At 41.4% G+C, this 25208-nt stretch overlaps 3 protein-coding genes across 9 annotated transcripts in view; 2 read left to right on the top strand and 1 right to left on the bottom strand.

Annotated features, from left to right (window-relative positions):
* Ube4B (Ubiquitination factor E4B) overlaps positions 1-9370 on the top strand; it is a 12557-nt gene extending 3187 nt beyond the window's left edge. For 2 of the 3 annotated variants that reach the window (XM_022834900.2, XM_022834894.2), the window contains exons 3-14: positions 293-488; positions 947-1205; positions 1536-1926; positions 2258-2704; positions 3150-3437; positions 3705-4025; positions 4276-5255; positions 5391-5852; positions 6304-6415; positions 6522-6714; positions 7019-7416; positions 8859-9370. In XM_022834900.2, the coding sequence (XP_022690635.1) occupies positions 293-488; positions 947-1205; positions 1536-1926; positions 2258-2704; positions 3150-3437; positions 3705-4025; positions 4276-5255; positions 5391-5852; positions 6304-6415; positions 6522-6714; positions 7019-7182 (3813 nt within the window). In that variant the 3' untranslated portion in view covers positions 7183-7416; positions 8859-9370. Of the gene's footprint in view, positions 1-292; positions 489-946; positions 1206-1535; positions 1927-2257; positions 2705-3149; positions 3438-3704; positions 4026-4275; positions 5256-5390; positions 5853-6303; positions 6416-6521; positions 6715-7018; positions 7417-7768; positions 7935-8858 lie in introns of all 3 variants that reach the window. The other variant, XM_022834910.2, reaches the window with a different exon arrangement.
* LOC111261448 (agrin) overlaps positions 9355-25208 on the bottom strand; it is a 20647-nt gene continuing 4793 nt past the window's right edge. Inside the window, exons 1-6 of one of the 4 annotated variants that reach the window (XM_022834977.2) lie at positions 11983-12245; positions 11389-11545; positions 11095-11182; positions 10553-10736; positions 10091-10200; positions 9355-9922 (exon numbers count right to left, since the gene is read on the bottom strand). In XM_022834977.2, coding sequence (XP_022690712.1) covers positions 9764-9922; positions 10091-10200; positions 10553-10736; positions 11095-11182; positions 11389-11545; positions 11983-12007 — 723 coding nt within the window. In that variant the 5' untranslated portion in view covers positions 12008-12245 and the 3' untranslated portion in view covers positions 9355-9763. Of the gene's footprint in view, positions 9923-10090; positions 10241-10552; positions 10737-11094; positions 11183-11388; positions 11546-11982; positions 12246-25208 lie in introns of those variants that run through there. The other 3 variants (XM_022834984.2, XM_022834969.2, XM_086968713.1) reach the window with 3 other exon arrangements.
* The window catches only part of LOC111261460 (uncharacterized), a 26991-nt gene continuing 14119 nt past the window's right edge, over positions 12337-25208 (top strand). For both annotated transcript variants that reach the window (XM_022835018.2, XM_022834996.2), the window contains exon 1: positions 12337-12473. In XM_022835018.2, coding sequence (XP_022690753.1) covers positions 12337-12473 — 137 coding nt within the window. The remainder of the gene's footprint in view (positions 12474-25208) is intronic.

Below are 25208 nucleotides of genomic sequence, written 5' to 3'. Positions count from 1 at the left end.
CTATAAGAGATTGCAGCAATATAGACAAATAAAAAAAACCTATCCAAACGAAAGTAAACGACACGCACATTTGAAAATATTTGAGATTAAAAATATGCTGCATTACTTGAGTCAAGCAAGAACCCTATACGTGCTGCTTAAATTTTCGACTAGGGGTTGTATATGTTCAGGAAGGGTATCTCGTACACGTGTTTGACCTGCCAAGGGTGACTGTAGATTGAAAATTATGTGCCTAGTTTTTTTCTGCATATCGCGTTGAGTGATTTTTTTTGTTACAAACTTTTTTCCGTAGTTGAGGAAGAAACGCCTGGCTCGGCTAGCAACGCCTCCAGTAGAGGCTACGCCTGCAGTCACTGGTGGCGCTGCTCCAATAGTGACCGCCCCTGTGAGTCCAGCTGTTCCTACGGCATCCCCCCATGGACCCCCTGGTTCCACAATAACCACGACACCGTCCACTTCCAGTGTGCATGGAAGCAAAAAGGATATAGGTAAGCAAAAAGAACACAGTTTTCACGGGGCAAGCCATCCGTTTCTTTTCCATGGATACCCTCCAGAGCAAATTGAACTTATGAAATAGATTACACCGTGCTTTTGCAGTGAATCTGCAGTGTTTTCAAGCTTATTTTTAGTCACATTCGCACAATGGTTTCGTTTTAAATCAGTGGTTAAAATTAGACGTACGTTTTTTTCGAACTCAAATTAATGTAGTGGAAAAAATGTAAAACAATTTCAGACGAACAGCACTAGGCAAACGCTCGGTATTCTACTGTCAATAACAGGTTCGGGTCCTAGATTCACCTGCAGTTGCACCACTGTATTTATTAATAGTATCGGTTAAACTAACGTAACTTTCGGTAACTCTGTCACCAATTCCTAGTAAACCTAATGGTGTGTGTAACTTCTTAGAGACAATTTTCGATTTTGTTTTATTATATTCTCTTCGCAGATGATTTATCGACTGTTGTTTCAGCAGCAACAGCTCGCAAATCTTCAGAAGATGCGACTGGCATGGAGTTGGACGAGTCTACGAACCACAGCGTAAGTCATAGCCATGCGGGCGCTCATCATGCCGGATCGAAGAAAGGCGGACCGGCTGGCCTACCAGTCGAATCCTGTAAAAGACAGAAGTCATTACAGGGCACGGAGCTAACCAGAGTTCCCGGAGTACACGCGTACGACCCAAGTACTGCACCTCCTCCAAAGCGGTTAGTGTCTAGTGTTGAAAGTACTGAACAGTTAGCTTCAACTGAAGATTAATGTGCAATTCTCGCACTAAAAACTTCCAATTGAGCCATATATCTCCGACTGTGTGGCAGTACAATGCGACCAGACAGGCCACTATCTGTTGTAGCATTACGTAATTAATACAGCGCACCAATGCAGATACATAGCTTCTGCACTGGATGAATCGCAAGGCTTTTCAAGCCTAGTTGTCAGCTGTCCGATTAATAGTCTTCCATTTGAATTCATTCAACAAATTATTGCTACTCTTTTTCTAAACGCGCGTCGCTGATCATGCCCGTTCTGTGGATTAGGTCGACACCTGACAGCGACGCTGAAGCGATGGAGGTAGATGAACCGAGCTTCGATAGAAGCACAACTGCAACAACGATACCCTCAGCAACGGCCGGTGCAGTTGTCCAAGCACAACATGCACGTGCGTTCGTTGCGTGCACGTCGATAGTCAGCACAACCCAAACGAGTTCGACGACGACAACAATGAACCGGATGGAACCCACAATAGGAGGGACGATAGGGAGCGCAGATGTCGCAGCAAAAATTTCGTTGACCGAAAGTGATCCAAATTTCGCCAGAATGCAGGACACTATTCGCAAAATCCTACTCCCTGAAAAAGCTAATCCAGTCTTGCTTGAAGTTGGTGCAAGCATAAACCGTAGTACAGATTTCACAGGCGTCGCTCACATTGTTAGTATTAGCAATCGTTTTACATACGATAGGATGTGGTGTGTGTTATGATGAACAACGTGACGGTTAGAGCGTTCAACACCATTTAACATATTGTGCAAATTCTCGTTTCTTTTTATCTAAATCATCGCTGTGAGAGAGAGAAATAAAATATCATTTATTTCTCTCTCTTTCAAAAGATATATATATATCCCGTTGATAATCAGTAGTGTTCAACGAGTGCAATTTAAACCCATGCAATGGGTTTTTGACGATTCGACTTTTCCAAGAATTTCTCTTCATGCGTTCTGTGTGTATGTTTGTTTGTTATTAACTCCTATTGTGGTTATAGGTTGTAGCTAAATGTATTGCCATGTACAGAGAAGCAGAAAATGAAGTGTCAAGACCCAAAGCTTCTGGGCCTACGAGCGCCTTCACATCTGGAGCAGCCTCATTGCCTGTCCCTGCTGAATCCGACAATCCAGTTAGCTATCTGGCAGGCTGCTACGAGAGAACTTTTGTCCTGGAGAAGGAGCTCCTTCGACGAAGTGAGGGATGTCCCATACAAGAGGTGCTGACAGAAATAAGAGTCCAGTGTCTAGCATACAGCCGATTACTTTTGTCTGGAGCGATTACCTGCCGGTGGTTAGAGGCTAAAAGTCGATCAGAGTGCTCGGCCCCTGATGGCCGCGGCTCTTCGAGTTTACATGAGCTGCACGAAGAGTTCTTCAACTCAATGCTCCAAGAGAAATTCCCGCCGAATTTTGTCGTCGATCTCATATTGGGCTGCAGTCATGAGGTGTGGTAGTGGTTTTGTGATTGAAGTTTTATTAATCGTCTAATGCTTGCCTGCTTAGTGGCTGTAGAGTACGAATAGTAATTTAATACGATAAAGGATTACTTTCTTGAGATTCCGGTCCTTAAATATCTGCTGGTTTCTCTATTACAGTTTCTAATTAAACTATAGACTATTACGGTTTTATGAAGAGTTAACTAAACGAGTGCTTAGAAAAAATAGAAAAAATAGTTAAATTCGACCCGAATTTAATAATATTTTAGAATAGGCAAGAAAAGTATATATGCGCTTTTTATCGGTTGGAAAATACAGGACTGTCTATTCGTTTACCTCTTAAGTACATGAAAAGTTTATCTTAGTGTGCTTTTGAGGCATTTTAATAAAATTACAGATAGTCCTTTGTTGCTGCTATTAAATAGAAACACCTTGATCTTCTTTTTATGAGCAGGAATTTGCTAGTATTTTCAATCCGGTAATCAAAATGTTATACATTGGTATGGGAGGTGCTTCCTACGCACATCAGGGCTATCGCGAGTACCTGAAGCTTTTACGGGAACTTTGCACTGTGAAGTACGCTTCGAGCAACGTTCGGCCGTTTTGCGATTTACTGGTTTCTAACGAAGCCTTCCTACCACTCGAAGTTCTAGATAGCCCATACGCAGGCCTTGAGGTAATGCATCGATCACTGCTTGGGCCGTTCCTTTCACTGAGCTTATTTGCTCAGGACAACCCGGAGGTAAGCGTAATGGTTTTTGTATGAAATATATCTGTATAGTAGTTTAAGAAATCCACTATTCCCGTGCTCAATATTTGTATAATATGACCTGACAATTCTTTGGTTTTTACTCTCGTTATCATTTTTAATGAGCTCTTTATTACAGAAGAAATTTTGTCACAATTTATCACTGCTTTTTAGGTACTATTTCGGGTTGGGAGAAAGCAAATTTAAACGATTTTATATGCAAGTAATATAAAATTCTGAATGAACTGACTCATGTGACAGGTTGTTTCGGCTTTCTTCGGTGGAGATCACTCGATATCGCCCAATGGTGTATCGCTAGTTGGGCGTAGTAATCAAACAGAGGCCAGCGTGTTACAAGATATGATGCACCTCAGCAGGCAGTTACTCTGCGATATTGTTCACGCTATTCTAGTGAACCCATCATCACGGGCGATTATGCTTTCATGGCTAGTATCCGTCGTGAAAGCGAATGATAAACGATCTCAATTACGCCCTGATGATATGGTCGTGGCGACAGATGGCTTCATGATCAATCTTATGGTCGTAATGCAACAATTAAGCCTCAAAGTCCGCGCTGATAAGGTACGCCCTAATAATCGATGTATATACATATAGAATAGAACAATGAAACGTTTTGACAAGTTTACAAGGATTATTCTTACCGGTTTGTTCGTTTTTATGCTATACAGTTTGTTAGGAATTTGGGCTAGTCGAATACGTAGAGCCTAGTTTCATAATTAGAAATTGTCCTCTCTTATATAGTATTACTATACAGTTCCGTTTGTGTCAAGCATACGAGTAGCTTGTATCGTTACTATCAATTTTATCATAGGTGGACCCGTACTATTTGTTCCACCCGACCAGTCAGCTGGGCGAGCACCAGTATAGCGTCAGCAAGGACACGTGCCTTCGAATGACAGAACAGGAGTTGATTGAATTTCGGGCCGAGCTTAAGGCTAATCCGTCGTGGCAACAAAAGGAGACGAAGTTCACAACTGAATGTATGTTTCTTAGCGTTTACGTCCACCATCTCTCCATCGTTCCGTGTGTTCAACGATACGTACGACGGTTACGCTATATTCGTGAGCTGCAACGTGCTGTCACTGAGTTGGAAGGAACCGAAAGCCTATGGAAAGTTATCCCTCACCTAAACAATCAAAACAGTCGGAGCTTAGCAAAATGGCGCAGTCAACTTAAGAAACTGCACATCAGTAAACAGTCAGCTGATGTGGTCCTCTTTGACCGGTCGTTGGTACTACGTTGTCTCGACTTCTACGACAATCTCGCTCAGCTTCTTCTGCATATACTAGGCACGCCCGTTACGCAAACAAGCAGTAGCAGTATGATACCGCCTGTGTCAAAGCTGTTCTCCGCGATGCCCGCCTGGTTTATCGAAGACATTGCCGACTTCATTCTGTTTGTCATCCAGCATAAGCCTCGATACGTCAGTGAATTGAATTCGGCGGCTTTGGTACACCTTCTCGTGTTGCTTGTATGCGCCCCACACTATGTTTCGAACCCTTATCTGACAGCGAAACTTATCGAAGTTATGTTCCTGCTGTCGCCAGGCGTTCAGAAGTTCACCGAAAAGCTCTACCTGCAGATTCGGACAAATCCGATTGCGGAACAGCATCTGATCGTGTCTCTAATGAAATTTTATGCCGATATCGAAACGACGGGCGCATCGAGCGAGTTCTATGATAAGTTTACGATTCGCTACCACACTTCCATCGTGTTCAAGTTGTTATGGGAAAACCAGAATCATCGACACCAGGTGATCGAGGAATCATCAAACGGGAAACAATTTGTCAAGTATGATCCATTATACGTTTTGAAATCGAAACTGAAAGTATAAAATTGTTTTCCGATTTTTCTTGATATTCGGTTTATTCAATTTAAGCTTTTATTTTCTGCTTTTACTTTTATGACCATGTGTTCATCCTGCAGATTTATTAACATGCTCATGAACGACACGACGTTTCTACTTGACGAAAGCCTACAGTCATTGAAAAGAATTCACGAGCTGCAGGAAGCGATGAAGGATCAGGCAGCGTGGACTTCCCAGCCACGTGAAGTTCAACAGTCACGGGCCGCGCAACTTGCCACGGATGAACGGCAGTGTCGATCCTATCTGACTTTGGCGCGAGAGAGCGTCGACATGCTGCATTATCTCAGCCAGGACATCAAGGAGCCGTTCACAAGGCCCGAGCTTGCTGACCGTTTGGCAGCAATGCTCAACTTCAATTTGCAACAGCTGTGCGGGCCTAAGTGTAAGAATCTCAAGGTTAAAAATGGCGATAAATATGGCTGGGAACCGCGCCGACTACTAAATCAGTTGGTTGATATCTACCTGCATCTTGACTGTGATAAGTTCGAGCAGGCCATCGCTAACGATGAACGCTCATACAGGTAGGTAGCTGTTCCCTGCTTTAGGCAAACTGTTCGATCAATCAAACTCATTTATTCATTTCTGTTTTCGTTTAAACACTTTATTCAACCAGATAAATAAACTGATGATAGTAACTTGGCACAATAAATCTAAACGTATTCTTCGGTTTGTTAGCGAGCCAGGCTATCAGATAAGTATTGTCTTACCTAATTCAATGTTATGTGGTATAGTGTGTCAAAGCTATTTTCCACAGGAGGATTTGTATGGAGTTTTAGGTGGCCTGATGGCTCGCAGGGTTTGCTGTTCACTGCATAATCTATTTACATATATCCAGCTCCTCTAGGTGACAACTGAAACACATATTCATCTACGCTATATATACGATTTAGATACATACAGCGTGTAGCCTTGTGCAGGTGTCTACGTAGAAGACGTGTACTTTCAAATTAGTTTCTTATATTAATCTTGCAGGCCTGAACTTTTCGAAGATGCAGTGTCAAGAATCAACAAGGCGATGCTTAAGAGTGATAGTCAAATCAAGCAGTTCCAGGACCTAGCGGCTCGCGTCCACCGGGTGCTCAAGGTGATTATGATAATAAATCTATTAGACTTATCGTGTTAAGACATTGATTATATTTCAACCAAGATTTTTTACATGCTCATTACGTAACTAATACACTCTCATTCAGGAACGACGTGAGATAGACTTCTCCGACGCTCCCGAAGAGTTCCGCGACCCGCTCATGGACACACTTATGGAGGATCCTGTATTGTTGCCGTCTGGCCACACCATCGATCGAGCCACCATTGTGCGACACCTACTTAACTCTGCTACGGACCCCTTCAACCGGCAACCTCTTCAGGAGGACATGCTTACCTCAGGTAGGTAGCTGTTCTAAAACGTAGATAGCTCTCGATTTGTCGTATTATCTTCACTGAGCCTTAATTAACGTTCGTTCTAGTTCGTTATCATTATTATGCACTAGGAAGATGGTGACAGTCACCTTATTTATGTGCGTAACATTGACCAAGTTATATATCTTCTATATTTTCAGGGCAAGAGGATTGGAGCGTTATATTTCTTCATTTTCCTATTGCTGTATAAGTATAGTTGTATTTTCTTCAGCTTTAAACGCTGCCATATACTTGTATTAACACTGAATATAAGACCTATGCTTCATTTCAGCTACGGATCTCAAGGCAAAGATCATGGAGTGGAAAGCACAAAAATATCAAGCAGCAAGAAGCAGCGCGAGTGCATCTCACAAAATAGGCTGTGAAACTTGTCCAATGGAGAAGAAATCGAATAATGACGGAACAGGAGCCGGGCCCTCAAGTGGGCAATCTTAGATCGCTCAGAGGATTACCCCCAGAGTAAAACTGGAAATAATTGATGAGGGACGACCTAGCCAACAACAAGGAGACACCGTCACTATAATTAATAGGGCAACAAACGAATGAAGCACAAATGCTGCTTGTGAAAAAAACTTCTTCGAATTTCGTCTGCTTACAAACGTGATGGGATGACGAAGCGACACACGAAGAAACACCTGACGCAAACAAGCAACAAAAAACAAAACCCAAGTATGCGTACATATATATATTATATATAATATATATATATATATATATATATATATATATTATATATAAGACTCAGTCACGTGTGAATATACTGCTATTATATAGAAAAAGATACAGTAAATATATTACGTTAAAGCGTTTACATGGAAAATGACCGGACTATCCACCCGCAAAGATCACATGGCAGTAAGGTCTTGTAAATTGATCCTTTTCATAATTATAGTACGCGTTTTTTCAGTTTTTTACTTTCTACACGACATTATAAGTCTGTCATATAAGCAGGGCCTGTAAGTACTCTAATAGACTGCGTACATACATTCGTTTGTCCCAATGTTTGTGTACGTATTTGTAGGCACAATGCGAGAGGTTCGTAGAAACTGACAAGCATCTTCCACTTTCTACAGCGCTTGATTAATTTCAAATCAACTTGAGCTTCACCGTAACAGAAAAGTGGCTAAAAACGTATTTCACATTATGCTTCTATTGTTTGACAACGGGGCAAATCTTGACCAAAGCAGGTAATAGCCCAGCGCTCTGCTATTTCTGAGTACGCGTCCGCTAAAGCAAGAGCCCATTGTATCAAGTGCAGTTAACATGTCAGAATAGGGCAAAATCCGCAACATGTGTTACACACATGGTAAAAGCCGCCGACAGGGAAACGATATCCAACAAGGGATGCATCGAATTTTGTAGTTTCCTGCTTAGCTAGGGGTACGTGCTAGACAATATATCGAAAGGATCGATACAGGCAATGCTTGTGGATTGGTTCCAATTAGAATTCAATCGAATTATTGAAGACTGTAGGTAATCTATCTATACAATATGAAGCTAATTGAATGGCTCTAAGATAGTAAGTTGTCATAGCTTGCTTTGTTCTGTCAAGCGGTCGATTCGCTAAGCCTAATTCCCGGTAACAGTTGAACGGCCAACTGAGATAGCCATGCTCAAGAAACACGCTTTGCAGACAAACCCTATAGAGTCACGCACACTGCACTTTGCTAATTATTCCATTAGCAACTCGAAATTATGGCCGAGATCGGGGATGAACAAGGTGCTTTCTAGATTTGTTTTTGCGTAACGTCAACGAGTAGAGAGTTTTACATGGCTATCAATGTATCAATGGGTGGGACTACCAAGGCTGAATTACGACGGATGATGAATTTATAGAAATAGGTTATACGGTGCTGCATTTCGCAACCTGACATAGTCTACGTATGAGTGATATGAGAATTTTGTTAACGAGTGGGTGATTTTATCTGAGGTAAGGGTAGCCAAGTATGCGCCCCTTCTCGGCTCGGCGATAAGTGACAACAAATGGACTAGAAGTTTTTACGTTGACAGATTGAGTATGAAATTCATCATACAGTGCTTAACAATTTTTATCAATGGCAAATTTTTGTCAAACTCATAATTTAACCTTGACCCCCGTTCGTGAGTTACAGGCAAATGCAAACAGATTCAGACGGCCCTTATTAGAAATGCTTGGATAACAACACATCATTTTTCGCCTTCAGATAACAATACGGATTAAAATATTTCAATTAGAATAGGTCTCGATTCTCATCTCGAAAGTGCGAGCACTCTCGTTAGAATCACATTGAAGGCATATCGACATGACTTCGACCCAGCGTTTACGAGAAAACCACTCCGGTTTTTTCTTCAGGCCAAATTAACAGGCAAACTCTTGATACTGGACGAAATGGTTCGTAAGTCAAGAATCAGAGAAAATGATAAATGGACGTGGCGTGATAGGGAGTGATCAACAGTGTATATGAACATGATGGATGCGAGTGTGAACCACAATATTATGACTGATGACAGTTTTATAAATTATACCACGACCGACCGACCGACCAGCCGGAGTCTGTACAAAAAACTAGGAATGATTTATAAAACAGCTGAAGCTGAAACAATGTAGGTGTAAATAAACGATACATGTTTTGCACTTAGCTCACTATATCTGTCTTTATTTAATGCATTTGTATATTATACATAGTGTATATCATTACAGTTACAAGTCTATGTATTAATGTACCATCGTCCAAAAATTTTCAATGAGAACAGTTGATAAAAAGCCGCAAGGATGCTCAACTTATTGAGAGCATTTATCTCTTGTTTATAGATGCAATAAACAATTGAGCTATTCAATGAAAACTGCGTAACCGTAAACCCTTAGTAACTCAATCATTTTCTGTGAAACGTGGCTATAAAAGAAAATGCCACTGAAATATAAACGGCATCTATTTAAATCTATTTTGCCTTTTTATTAACAAGACGAATGTCCTTTTTCACTGGACGTCTCAGGCAGCGAAAATCTATAGTTGTTGGCGCTAAGTTTGGAGCTTGTCTAATACGATGTCAGGGGCATCTCGAACGGATGAATGTGGCGATCCTTAGGCGTATCGCATGATCCTGCCCAGCGAACCCAGACGCGCTCTGAACGTCTGCACGAATCCACTCGTAACCGACAATGAGAAGTAAACGTCGAGTTGTTGGAACCACACACCTACATATATGAAAGTGATAAGTTAAAAGATCAATATCGACGTATTGATATTGCAATGCTACGTAGCATATTTCCACTGATAATAGCATCTATCTATAAATAATGTGACCATTTGTTGAACGGTATGCATTCAATTAACAAAAATAAACACAATGCAAATATGCTCACCGGACGTGCGTTCGGATCATACGGGCACGAGTCAGGACATCTGCAAGAGGCCTGGCCTTGGTGTTCGTGACACTCCTGATTGTTTGGGCAATATTTGGTCTCGCACGGCACTGAAAGCCACAGGTGGATCATCTGGTAGGTTTAGAAGGTCTAGAAGCAAAAAGAACACGCTTGTGTACGCCGCTGTAACATATTTTCTTAATGGCATAGTTACAGTTGTGCAGTCCAGTTGTTATTAACTTATATCGTAGGTAACTTTTTATCGAACGACAAATACGTTGTAGACGGTTAACCTGCTTTTAATCTGATGCGAAAGCCCAATGATTCAAAAAGGCTTTCGTATTTTGATTTTTCACAGCTTCAGGAGTGTTTGAGTACGTTACTCGGTTATTCTTTTAATGGATGCGGTTCCAAAAAGATTAGGCGCAAACGTTAAGGTGATGAACTCGTTTAGGAACTTACGGTCGCTAACGGTAGGTCGACGCGGTGGCAGTTGTGCAGCAATAGCTGCATTTAACCGATCGATATGGTCGAGAGTCACTGTAAGTGGAGGTCTCACCGATACCATGACGCCGGGCCGCACTGAGTTTAAAAAGAAGTAGCGAATATCACCAATACGCAAGAGCTCACATTCGGCATGGAGACCCTGGCAAAGTATCATAAAGGTAAGTGCGAAAAAAAAAATTTGAAATAGAGAAATTTCAAACCGAGCAAAACTTCATATTTACTGATTAATTGTTAGAATAGACGAATCCAAGGTGATTACATTTTACTAAAATAAACAAGCCATCTTAGACTCATCAGTGATGTCTTGGTTTTCGAGCACCGACGTCTGAAAGCGTTGCCAATGTACATGGCCCCTCAGACACAGCGCGCGTATATCTTACTGCCATTGCACCACTTTGCTATCCGGCTTGCGCGAGTATTACGGTTATCGGCTTGAGAAAGAGCTTAAAAACGGTAATATAATATATACGAATCTCCTTTTAATTTTTCCTACATGCCTTGACAATCATGATGGAGCCTGCAAGGTCCGAACTGCCTTTCATAACCCGGCGGATAGCCACCTGAACGGAATTCTCATCCTGAACGCTGAAAGTTTTAGGGATGATTACCAAGAGAAGATCGGTTGCACGCATGCGCATCTCATGTTCTATATACGTATGCATGAAACGTTTTTAAAACAACGGTTCGTATTTGAAAAAAAAAACAAAGAAAAATACAAAAGCGCAGAATAAAGTCGCACCTAAATGGTAGTGTCAATTTTTTTAAGCATTGCCATTTAAAGTTCCTCTTACCGGTCAACAGTCGCTGACACGATTACCTTGGAGGCTTTTTCCGCAGTTGCAATGTCCAGTCCGTTACAAAGATTCTCAGAACTTCCTGATGAACTTTGTGGCGAAACACTCATAGCACTCAAGGCGACGACCAGCGTCACGCTAAAGTGATACATACCTGCCGCGATAGAATTAAGTTTTATGATAGTTCTTGTATTTATACAGATCTATAGATATCGGCAATCCTCTACAGCGTGTCATTCGGTGTTTTTTCGTGTTCCATTTTCGTGTTCCTTTAAGGAGTATTGTTTTGAAAGATCTATGCAGATGGTGATAAACTTTGGTCTCTTTAAGGCCTTTGTCTTATAGAATAGGAACATTTCAACTTCGTTTCAATTTAAATTGCAACTCAATCTTACTATTCTATCTAGCAGCCAAATTTTCATTTGAGAATAGTCTAAGACAGTCTGTATGTATTAAGAAACCAGTTGCGCTCAAACAAAGCCCGTTACCAAACAAACACCATTACATTGGGACAAACAAAATGTTGTTACTGTGTATATTTATATTAACTATTTTTGGGAACTGGGGTACGTTAACGTTGATCATACTCACTGAAATTCGGTGATAAAATATCCATTCTTATACTCACAAACTTAGCACAAGTTTTAAACGAACTGTAGATATATCGAACACAATTATGTAGATAACAACTTGATACAATGGGGGTTATCCTGCCGTACAAGGTGTGTACGCCAAACTCAAAGGCACAACATAGTATTATTCACAGATTAACTATGTTCACAGTCTAGGTCCTTTTTTCCTGTGTTTAAACCAACGGATTGTCGAGCAGAGCAGGCTTACGTCGAATCTGGCCCAGCAGCAGCAGCAGCAGCTGACTAGCGATTGCGTAGGAGGCATTTGCGCCAAACATGGCGAAAAGCGAATACTCGCCACACGGCACAGCCCATGTTGACGATACGAAGAGCTGCCTTTAGTTCTTCGATGGCGCTGAAAAAAGGCGGCTCCACCCAATCGGCAGAAGCCCTTGGATTCATCGTTGATGTCCTTCATCTAGCCTGCTTTTCGGGTAGCCTACCCCAAAGGTACATACAAATGGACGTAAACTACCAGGCCGATATCTACACGTTTTCGTAGCAACTTTCTGGATAACTTGCTCATTACCACGAAATGAAGTGGCATCAAAGACAAGTGCGTGTATTTATATGGGCACCTTCAATAGTAATATGGATCGAAATGTCCCGTTGCTCTCCTATTATACGTTGTGTTCAACAGCTTAGTCATCCATGCAATACAAGTTATTATTGCCCATTAGTGTGTAGCAGTTATGAATTTCTAAACCAAAGCGATACATGAAGAAAACGCTTGCGTACGAAAAATATCGTCGAGACAAAATCAGCAGCAGTAGACAGGTGAGACCGTCGAACCCGTTCCCGCTATCGAATACTGTGTAAGCTATAGATGTTCAACGTGCTCGCCGTGCCCATTACACCGTAGCACCATAATGTAGCGCTAAACCTACGATTCATTTTTAATACATTAATTTCATCAGCGAAAAATTATGTGTTTGCGATAGGAAAAGGGATGTGCTATATGGACAGCACACATGTGCAATACCTTTGCTTCGATATGATTTGCTTTGGGTTAATTGTCATCTATATAACGGTTAAGAATCTCAAAAGAAACCCGACGCCCAGATCTAGGCATTTACGAGGCTAGGTCATGGTAGACATATTATAGCAAACAATTAAAACAATCATAGAGTCCGCCCCCAAAGGAAGACACTATTTTCCCATCGAGCGACTATTACAGGCAGATAGACTAGACAACTGTACGCCTCGTTGGCTAAGCTGTCGGTCCTGATTTGGTATAGAAATAATGACAACGCTCTAGTTGCTGACAATTTTGTGTTTCGTTTCTGTTACGGGTACTTGAAATCACTAGTCCCAGATAGCTAGACTTGGATCAGGGTGGCCGACAAAACCTGCTTTGCCTCAGGCTCTTGTGAGTAGCCGGCAATAAATGATATTTCAAATGCATCGTAGGATGCGTCTAGCGTGCTAAGTTTCGAAAGCTTTTCTGGTCCTGGCTGAAAGCTGCTCGAAACAGTTGTAGCGCAGTGTGCTGCCAGTGGGGGATTTCCTATGCTAGCAAGATGGCCTTACCGGGACACTGCAGCATAGGACCGTTTAAGCGGTGAAACGTCCGTGTCGTTAGGATTTCGAACTGTCTCCGCAGCCTCCACTGCGCAAACACTAGAGCCGCTTCTGTGAAGGTATCGAAGAGCTGAGCGAAAACTCTTCGAAAGCGGAAGTGGCACGTGGGTCCGATTTGAAATTTGAATTGTAGCGGGGCAAAGGAACGGTGTCGACTTCTGTCGCTTGTTTTTGTGAACTGGGTGTAACCCACATAAATGTTGATATAGCTACGGATGAAAAAAACAAGATTGTTCCCTGCGCTCTTGCTCGATGGACATCAAGCTCCGGCGCCTGACTACTTCAGTCTATTCACTATTATTTATGACGATTCGATCCAGTCCGGCGATCCTGAGTAGACCGACTCAGAAAACATTTATATGGCGGATACTTTTAATTTATCTAAAAGTCGTTTGAATAGCTATCTGGATACATTCAAATGCATGTTAAACGTTCAGTTCCCAGGTATGGATTTGTCTGCTTTTTGAGGAGTAAACCGCACAAAGGCACTGACAACACCAGGTATTGCCTTCGTGAAGGATGGTATTCTATCCTACGAAAATTTCAGTAGTCAGCCTAAAATCACGTAGCCATAATCTCCCTGAATAGGATAAAGCTGCGTTTTATTGGAAATGTAAACTTGGTATAACCAATGTTCTATTGTGGCCCCTCAGAAGCATCGGTAATGGAACATATGACTCTGTTTTTACCTTGAGACTTCCTGGTTGGATTATGGTTGTCTTTCACTCGGTGGAAAACGTGGCAGACGGACAAATGTCAAGTTCAGATAATTTTGTACACTAGAATACTAAAATTATTTGTTACTTTCGTGCTGGTTTCTTCTAAGAAGTGGCATAAAAAGATGAAGGGCATTTGCTTGAACTATGCTTGAAATCACGCGGGTTTGAGATCGAATCTTATACGTATACTGCCGCCATCATGGAGACAAACACAACTTATAAATGTCAGATGAGCCTAAACTCCCTAGGAAAAATGCCTAATGACTTTTACAACGCTTGAAATGACTACTTACTGAGACCTACCGAACAAAACAATTTTACTTTTAATTACCATTGTCATTATTACTATCATTGCAACTTTGAATGTGTTAAAAAATCGTCCCCCCAGGGGCTAAGTTAAATCCTCTCTTATGAGAAGTCGTGTCGTCCGTTAAGACAATTATAGTTTTCTTTTCACTCAATATGAGTAAAACACTTTAAAATTTTACTTCAAAGATACTTTAAGTAAACAATATCCGGGAAAAAATTGATGGATGGCCACTTTATCGTAAAACATCGGTAATCTCGATATATAATTGTCTACTTTAGCAGACAAAAAATATGCAGCATCTGGCATGATATGGCAAGGCGCCATATACTTGATCCTCTGAACGTCTCTTACAATATTTCTTATTAAAATGCTAGAGACGTTTGTATATGGTCGTCGAAGACTGGTAGAGTTGGCAGTTACGGGATGCCAACCGTGCTTTTGCTGTTACTCGTAATTCGAATACGTTTCAATTCAAAGACGTAACATTATCTAGGAGCAGAATCAGAAGATGAAATTTATATGCTCTTAATATTACAGTAGATAGATAAGGTAGAAATATGAGTAAACATAGCTATAAAAATAAAGCTAAACTGCCAATTGCGTCGATTTCAAGGTTGATTAGGTGCTAGAAATGGTAATGCAGGGCTATTTTTATTATTAAAAAATTATTAATCGATTTGATAAAGCAAAGCTGCAGCGTCTTTTTGGGCTATTCAAACTTTAGGACGCCTGTTGAAACAAGAGGGGGGTGTGGTATAGATGCTAATGCGCATCTCTATCGGTGTGGCATCATGGTAACTGTGAGAGTGTAGCCATGGCTGACTTAAACTGCATCGTTTGCAAAACGTTACTGCGGCATCTTGTTCTTCATTGATCTGTTGAAGGAAGGCTCTGCTCGGTAAGACCCGTCTGAAATAATACCTTATAGCTTAAATACCAAACGTAAAAGAGCTTTGACACGTATTGTCTAAAATTTGTCCTTGAAGCAATGCAATGAACACATTGTTTGTCAGTTATTTTTTTTATCAGCGTAGGAAGTGAAGTCAGGACGTACACTTCAATTGCTTGAAACTATTCGTGAAGACTATTTCTTTTTTGCGCAACAGTACCTCACTTTGTTCAAGCATGTACACCATATATATATATATATATATATATAGGATGGGCATGCTTCACTACAGGGAGGGGGCGAGGAAATAGGTGACGAGATCTCGCTGATATGCAAAAGGAACGTTATCTACGAGGGGTTAACACGAATCCAACTTAAATAGGAATGCTCGATCGCTTCACTTGAGTTCTTGCACAGTTTGACATCGTCGCTTTAGCAAGTTATAACTCGCTAAATGACGCTAAGTTTCGAGCATTGCCCGAACTAGTGACTTCTCCGAAAAGTATCTTCGCACAGTTCTCTGTATCTTCACTGATGCGCTAGATAGACATGGTAGCTTATTCTCACGCAAAAGAAGTTATGTAGGAATAGAGAACTTCGTAGATATAAACGGTGAAAACAATCACTTCAGGTGACACCGAGACGCTACTGCGCCGGTTCGCAACTCGGCGCCCTTTCTAGCGTTGTCGGGATCACAGATCTGATTAATAAAGAGTTTCGAGTCGTTATGCTGTAATTTACGACAAAACGGAGGAATCAGGGAGATATTGGAGAGAAAGAGCGCATATTGTCAAAGACCTGCTGGATCGTCTTGGGATAGAGTAACAAAACATACATTTCTATCGCGTCAACTATAAGAAGTACAGCATGCTTAAATCATAGTACCAATAGACCGATATTATATTCATACATGAGAAGATATGATAAGATTGTAACAGTTATCAGAGTGTAACTAGTTTATTACCAACGACAAGTTTTAAGTGTCTCTAATTATGTCTATAGTGTTTACAGGCGTCCACTTTATCGCTGCGTTGACGGGGTAGATTGAATTTCATAGGATTCTACAACATAGAAATTACTTCTTGGCAAAAGAAGTTTAAAAAAAATCATGGCATAAACATTTCGACTCTAAATAGACCCTTACTCAGCTGGTGGTCTAATGAAAGCGCCTATTCGAAAACAAAGTACACCTACTTACACTGTATTAGAAAAAAAAACATAGTTAGCTGAAAAATTAATTATCGGAGCTATATAGACTATAGTTTCAGCAGCTTTCAGATAATGTTATGTATTGTATTATCAGATAATGTTATTATGTAATGATAATAACTTGAAATGCGTTACGTACCTTCCTGGACCTAATATATAAGGGGAAATCATTTGAAAGAAACAAATATATACTTGCCACTTAGTAATGTGACCCTTTTCTCAAGAAGCAGACCTCTATATCTACTTGTTCCCTTAACAATTAGTGTCCTGTATTTATTTATGTTTTACTAAAATACGTTCGCTCGATGAGGATCTTAAGCAGAGAACAGATATCGTGCCCGCGCTACTGAAGATTGTGTTGACGATAACGCGACCACCGCGCTGAATATCTACCGTTGCTAGGAATAACAGTCCCAATGTACGTTCTTAAATCCTTCAGTCTGCTTTGCTCACGAGCGCCGTCTGCTGTCTCCTGCAGGTGGTATATCAATAGACGAGATTTTGTTTGAGAATTTCAACGGCGCCGCCACAACCGCCAACATTTAAAAGCCCGCGGTCGATGTACAATGTCCCTTCTTCGTATAAGGATAACACTTATTTAGGCGTTATCAGAAAAGGGATCTCTGACGAAGTCGGCGGTACAATGTGCCTACAGAGGTCAGTGCGAAACTGATGCGGCACTCATAACTTGGAAGCTGGCTAGGGCAGTGTTGTCATCTTCTGCATATTTCGCAGAGTCGGACGAGCATAAGGCTTCTAAAAATATAATCATTGCATTGTTTAGCTGTCCTGCCTAAATCTAAAAGACCGCTAATTAAGCTACCAAGGAACATGGCTATTTTATAGCAAATATTGTATTTGTTAACTATTTCATCATGGGAAATAAGTTTGCTTTGTGAATAATTTCCTACTTCGTGTGTTTCACGTGTGTTCATCATGATTAGTCAGCACTCGAGTCAAGCTCCAGAAATTTGCCGACAAAATTACTTCGAACCATACAAAGTTACCGGAAGGATTCAGTTTAGACATATCAAATGCACAAAACACTCACAAAATTCTTAGCAATTGTTCGAGTTCGTTGGGTATTGTCCTATTCGTCTCACTCAGCCTTCCAAGTTAGCGCGAAGTAGTCACCCTTGAACGATGGTCCAGGTACGGTGACATAATTCTCGCCCAGGTGAACTTGATCAGGAATCGCTGAAACAATCCTCTACCCATCGGCTCTTCACGCCGCTTGTGCTATTGTTAGAAAGGCTGCGCACTGATAAAAAAAAAAACAGATTTCGAGTACTGCAGCAATGGCTGGCTTCAAAGAGTCGACACCTCGCCCTTTCTGGCTCTTCGTGCTCCTCACATTTGCATTGGCCCCTCGGTCGGGTGTTACCCGAAAGTTAAAGGCACTACATTAACTGCGAAGGAGAAGATTTAACTGTTCGAGGGGGGGTGGTTGGAGGGGCTAGACGTGATGTCATTTTAGAACGGCTCCTTTCTTGAAGCTTAAGGTTGACGAAGGTTGAGATTGTTAAGGGTCAGGTTATTGCGGGGGACTTTACCATCTGTTCGCCCGATCGTTTTGCCTGGTTATCGAGGGCCCCTTACGCCAACGACGAAACGAACTCTTATGAAGGCTCGACCACGACGAGATTGCCGAGGTCGCCTCCCGACGGGTGCTCCTCATCCTCTTCGTCGAATGCTTCGCGTGGACTCATTTTGCTGGACCGTAATAGATACGCCATACCCCCCAGAGGCAGTTCGACGACTAGAATCAATTGAAAGAGGTTGATTTTGCAGTCCAACTAAGGACTCGTCGAGAAAACTGTCGCAGAGGACAGAGAAAAAAAGAACGGGCGGAAAGCCTTAAGTCGTTGCGCCCGTAGGCGGTTTGAAACAGGAAGAAAAATGCGGGTTGAGCTTAAAATGAACTGGCAGCGTAGATCAGTTCGTTGGTGACGACACTAGAATGTGTTCTTCAGCACTCAGATCCGTTTCGAAGTAGGTGCTCAATTGAGGGGTACCTGCTGCACAAAAAGAACGAGGGCTTCGTCCTCGTCCACCAACGCAACATCGACAACAACACATCGACCTGTGCGAACAGAAATACGCATATAGGCCATACATAACACATCGGATGTGTCTGCTTCTACTGCTGCCAATGACAAAAAAGCAGTGAAAGCGCACGAGTGTCAGGTCACTAAGCTGAAACAAATACGGTAGAATGCAGAAAAAAGGGCACACTGACTTTCATGCCCTCATTCATGATCATGCCCGAGGGCAGTTTACCGAAGCGACTGTAAAATTCCGATCCTTGAGAACTCGTATAAAGATGATCGCCGATGGTTAAATTACAAAAATTCAACAAAATGGGTACTTCATTATTTATCGCGCTAACTCTGATATGCATATATCTGCTCGTATAGGAGGGCATCGCTACACATTATAATTAAGGGTGGGCATTTAATGAAATATTTCAGGCTTTTCTTCGTTAACGACTCTTACCAAATTTCTCGACACTATTGGGTATTCTTACGGTGAGTGACGTTTGGCGGCTATGCCACCAAAACTTAGAACACATAAAATATTAAGGACTCCGTTGTAAGATTCATTAGGAACGTTCTTTTCTATATGTTTGCGTAGCCGGACAAAAGTCAAACCGTATGCCAACGAGCGGGGAGTTCGTTCTCGTTCATCTTCTGCCTAATTTTCTGTTCGTTGACCTTATCTCCAATCATCTCTGCTCTCCCTGAAAACGATTGGGTTCTTGCAAAAGAGTCAAAATTAAATCGTTTGTTTGCGAAAGAAAAACAACACATTCGAGCGACAGCTACAATGCTATATCGCCTTTTTTTTTTTATTTCTTCAGTTTTTTGTCGATTCATACAAGATACTTATGTTCAACTTCAGCGTTCGATCTCTCGGAAGCTCTACATTTGCATATCTTATTGCACTGTGACCTCGATGATGGCTCCATTGTTCAACATACAAGAATGACTGTATACTTTATACTCTGCAAAACCAAAAAAAAAGACCGTTATCGTATTAACACGGAGACTCCCTCTATCGCTTTGACCAGTGAGTATGTTCGCGCAGGCAGTACGCAGAAGAGACGAGACAGCTTTTAGTTCTATCCATCGAACAACAAGACGCCTAAGACAATCCACTCGGACGTAGAAGCGAAGCAGAAGGTCGGCGAAACACAGCCTGAATAGAAGGAAGGCATCGTGCACCGAGCGTTCTTGTCCGTTATGGTGTGGCCTCCTAAACAAGCTAAAAGAGTTAGGGGGGCCAAAACTAGCTATGCCAGCCTATTCCAAATCCTCCACCCACTCGTCTCGGCGGCATTGAGCCATAGAAACGTACATATACAACGTATAATGAGTAGGGCGAATAAAACTAGGAACTTCAATAGGGCCGCTAAAAGCCTGTTCGGTGGCAGAAGACTACCTAGTATCATCAGTGTGAAACCATAGACCCGTAAATAGTTCAACAAAGAAGAAATTGATTTTTTAGGTGGTGGTAAATCGGCAACCTGAGAAAGAAGAGCGAAACGAGGAGCGACGCGAGTAGAGAAAATGGCAGGAAATTCGATTCACGCTTGTAAATCCGTCCTAGCTAATCGAATCGGGTTTGTCTCTTATGCTTTACAACTGTAGCTTTTGTATGCGTGCGTACTAAGTGAGGCGGACGAGCTGCTCGATAGAAGAGATAAACACACCATAATGTCGTTGTATTCGATAGCTGTAGACCATAGCACGCTTCAAGTTCGATCTGGGGAAAAACAAAGATGCAAGTCCCCTCTAGTTCAAAAAACAGAATCAAATACTGTGATTTTCATTTGGTGCGGGAGAGTTGAACTAACTACTATTCAAGTAATTTTCCACTCTATGCTCTATATATATATATATATAGCATATACCGCAATTACCTAGCTCAGCATGAAAGCCTTTTTTTTTTTAGAACAAAAAAACCTTTGATAGACAATACGGCCAGCTACTCATTCTGACTAATTTTTAGCTGCAATGAGGTGTTGCAACCATGAAAACTTAACATACTATTATTTGCGAAATAAACCAAGTGTTGATCTTTCCATACTAAATATATACTCAATATTTTACTTTTCCTATTCTACTCTTGTATATTCGCGCATTTTCAATGTGGGGTTCAGCTCACCGCTCGGTTCCACTCTCGGTTGGAAGCTATTCAATTGGAACCCAGTGAAGGCTAGCTGCAAAGTAGCCGCGCTTTGCCAGAAAGCTATGAAAAGGCGAAGCTTTAGAAGACAAGGAAGGAACTGGTGTGATAGTACTTTTTCTATTTGACCCTCACCCCTCGCTACCGTTTGTATCCCACAAAGCAGGACTATCCTAACCAAGCAGAAGTTCAGGACGGGGTTAGTGACGACAAAGTGATGGGTTTGCTTCTGCTTTTAGCTAAAGCGTGTATTTTTTATTCGTTGTACTGCGCTCGCACGCGAGCCGAAGTGCTCTCCGCCGGGAGAACGACAGCTCCTGACTATGCACCAGAAGTGGATTTTTTAGGCAGGTGCCTCTATAGCGCTCATGCCCCCTCCTTTCAACCCGACACTGATATGGAGCGCGAAGGACGGAGGTCCTCCCGCGCAAAGCGAGCCCGCATTGAAGGTTAACCCCATGGAGGTACACGATGAGGTACAGAGGACTTCTCCCTTTCGTTCGCTGCGAACTCAGCTTCATTTTGCTACCGCATGATTTCTTAGACCACCGGAGCCAAATCAGACATGTGTCGAACAAATATGGGTTGCACCCTTCTGTCATGTGCCAAAGCCTTATGGCGAAGCAGGAGAAGTAGAGAATGCTTGTTGAAGTATTATAGTTTTGTAAACGTCACCGGCGGACCTCAGATTTACTCAGTATTGACAGCGTTCACTAGTCAGTTAAAATTGTAAACAGCATTAGAGAGAATGGTCGCTACTGCTAAACATGGCGACCCTAATGATTGCCCTTGCTTACCAACCAAAAAACGCGTGCAAAATCAAGGGTGAAGTGTCGATGTAAATGCTACTTAAAACAATGAATATATGCAAATTTCGTCAACACATAGATCACGGCTTTTAAATACGTTAACGTTTTGCACTAACGTTTTTTCCTAGAAGCACGTGTAAGATTAATGCACCAGGGCTACTTAGTGTGCACGGTTGAGAGAGTGGCGTCATGCCGTGTCGAACTCGCCCCAAAAACTAGTCGCAGGTGCTTCATCATGATTTACGTAGAGGACGGGTCAGATGGGTTGAAGGTTAAGGCATGAACTCAGAAGGTGTCGACCCGAAGTACTGTCTGTTCTCTGTTTCGTGCTACATGCTTGACGTACGATGAAAGCTCGATGATTCGTGATCGAAGGGCACGCTTGGGCCAGCACAAGCGCCGAGGAGGAAGCTACAGCATGCTCTGCATGATCATAATAGTTATAATTAATAATTATTTTAATACGTGCACTTTATTCAAAATATCAATAATGACGTTCTTATTAGTTTGACATAAACTGCCGAGTGTGTCAATTGAGACTCCATATTATTTACTGGCTTTACACGTTTGAAACACCTTTTCGTGGTGTTGATCTACGTTAGGACATAAAATACGTCTTTATAAGTTATGTTGCCTACGTATCTATACGGTGTATATTTTCACGGTGAATGTAATCGATGTTTTTTTTCCACATTTCACACAGTCTATGCGGCGGCTATTAAGCATTGTATTTGAATGGACCGTGCAGTCCTTAACAGTTACTTGTAAGTAGAAAGGTGTTTCCTGCAAAAATTGTCAATATGAAAGAGTTTCAACTTACTCGATCCAATTATATATAGAAGATCATTTTCGAAATTATTTCGTGCGGTTTGATGTTGGCGACTTAACCGCTAACGGTTTCATTTAAGGATCGAATCATACATACATCGAATACAACTAGAAACAAGAGGGGCAATGTTCTACAAAAAACTAAGTCAAGATAAAGCTTTTGTTACTCAGCATGTGCATGCGAACAAGTTGTAACTTACTTGTCTTTCGATCCAGTCCACAAGCTATAAAATTGATTCTAGTTTTAGAGAGAGAATCTGGCACTGGTATTTTCGAACAATTCTTTTGAGTAGTTGAACGATAGGTTAAAGTGTGCCGTTCTGCTCGCATGAGCAGTTTAAAAATATTATGTTTTTCTCTATTTTAAGGGATAATAGTGGCAATTTACATCAGCGTTCCTGGTTGACACATCAATTGATATTTGCTAATTTAACCAGAATTCATTTACGGCTTGTCTTAAATAGTATATTTTTAACTCAGACATATAAAGAAGTCTGTTACGCTGATTACACGTAGTGTGCTGTTGCTTTAGAAAGAAAATACTGCTGAACAACTAAATCGAATGGGTTGGCTGATCCCAGGGTCCGGATAACCCAACTTTCAAAATGCCCGCCACTGACTTTCGTCTACCGTTTGGCTTCCATAATTGTAGCTAGGTCCTACGATGTGACAGAGTGCGCATGACGTTTCGCCGTACTATACCGATGTTTATATGACAAAAAAAAAACAGCTTGAGCGCCAAACAATGTCCTATATTTTCCAGTAATATATATAGCAAATTTTCAGCAAGGAAATAATATTTGTATATTACTAGCGACAGTTTAAGCGCGGGAGTTTCTACCTGCGGTTTAAACCATTGTCAATAGCTGTCCTCGGTACTGTCACTTTCTGTTTCTTGACTGCAGATCTGTTCTCTTCAAGACGGCAGAACAGCGCCTAATATCCGCAGCTATCATTTGGAGGCTTACGAAACCATAGTCACAGACACTTGGCCTTCCCGGTTGTTCATTTCTCTTTTGAAATCATGTTCGTCTTCCTCTACTTTAATTAAGTAAGCATAGCAACAGACAATCAGACAGAATTAATAGAGGCTTGGTAAGGTAGCGGCAGGCATACGACGAGTGATATACTTTCGAGTAGAGTTCCTAATACAGTTGTCTAGAACCCTATGATCATATACAATGGATTTTCTCAGCTAAGGGCTAGTAGTGTCGCTTGTTACTCAGATGATCGTTAGGTGGACGTCTGAAAAATAGGAAGGTTTTTGTCAAGAAACAATGCTAAAAGGAGGCTATACGGCCGAACAATTTTCAGCAACCCTGTGCACTGTTGTCATAATGTCGAAAGGAAACCAACGCGACGTTCCTCTGAAACCGCCACTAAAACAAAGAGCAGGTTCGGGTCTATATATATATACGAAGGCTGTCATCGCTATTTGAAATTACCATTTCTTCGAGAACGTTGTCCTCCTATGAAAAGGTTGGCGCTTTAAAAATGTCTCGGCACACTTACACCTTGGAGCGAACGATTCGTTTATCTATTAATGTTGTACCTGGATTCAACTTGATGATGACTAACGTACCGAGCACAAGTAGATGGGTAAAGGTATCTATCTGACCACTATCCGTTTTATAGGTCTAACCGCGGCGAGGCGTCAAGGTTCTATCTTGACCTGTGTTATAACGATACAAGTGGGTTACTACAAAATAGCTCGCTGTTCTGAGTGCAATGCTTCGACGTGCTTTTTCTCACCTAAGACCATGATATTTTGAACTAAGTTAACTTCAGTTAAGTTGAGAGCTTACTTTTTTACTTTTTGGTCGAATATGGAACCATGTCATGTCGTACACTTGCGAGCTTCCATAGTTCGAATAAAGCCTTTATTGTTCAGTTGCTTCTGTCGTCTTATCACTTTAGTAAGTGGATTTTGTATGCAAAAGTTAGTTACTATCTACGTTCTGGTTTTTGCATACTGAATCTGAACTTTTTGAATTCTATATAGAATAATAGAAGTCAGAGAACAGTGTTTAATCTATGTAGTTACTAGTCGTTTTCTTTTAACCGTTTATTCTTGGCTATAATTCGAGCCAAGTGACTCTATCTAACCCCGAGCTGCTGGAACGTGGGCAGGTCGAGGAAGTTATCAGAATCGATGCTTTCTGTATTGCTTGCGCTCTACGTTTAAGGACCGATCACGTGTTTCGCCGCTAACTCGACAGATTCAATTTCACAAGCGAATGCGTTCGGAACCATCAGACAAACGCTCCCTGCGACAACACGCACCCGTCTGTCAAGCGATAGGGTGACAACCGAATACAAAGGTTCATTTCAACATGGAACTAGACAATCAATACGACAACAATAATAACAGGCATCAGTAGCCGAGCTTGTTACTCACTAATTTTATTCTACGATGAAGCTACATATTAGTCACTTTGTGCTTGAATGAAAAAATTCAGCCAAGACCTCACTTGAAACGTGTGCAGCTTTACTTTCTACAAGTTGTATCATATACTAACAACCTCAAATAATTCCAACATCGCTAAACATTCAGCAAAAAATGACCGTTGGAACATTGTGTTAATGTACGATTGCTATCATAATATGTGAAAGCTCATAGTATTTTTGTATATAAAGAAATTCGTTTTAGCA

This window comes from Varroa jacobsoni, unplaced genomic scaffold (assembly GCF_002532875.2).
Source record: "Varroa jacobsoni isolate VJ856 unplaced genomic scaffold, vjacob_1.0 scaffold_61, whole genome shotgun sequence".
Taxonomy (NCBI): Eukaryota; Metazoa; Arthropoda; class Arachnida; order Mesostigmata; family Varroidae; genus Varroa; species Varroa jacobsoni.
This window is presented reverse-complemented; position numbering and strand designations above follow the sequence as displayed.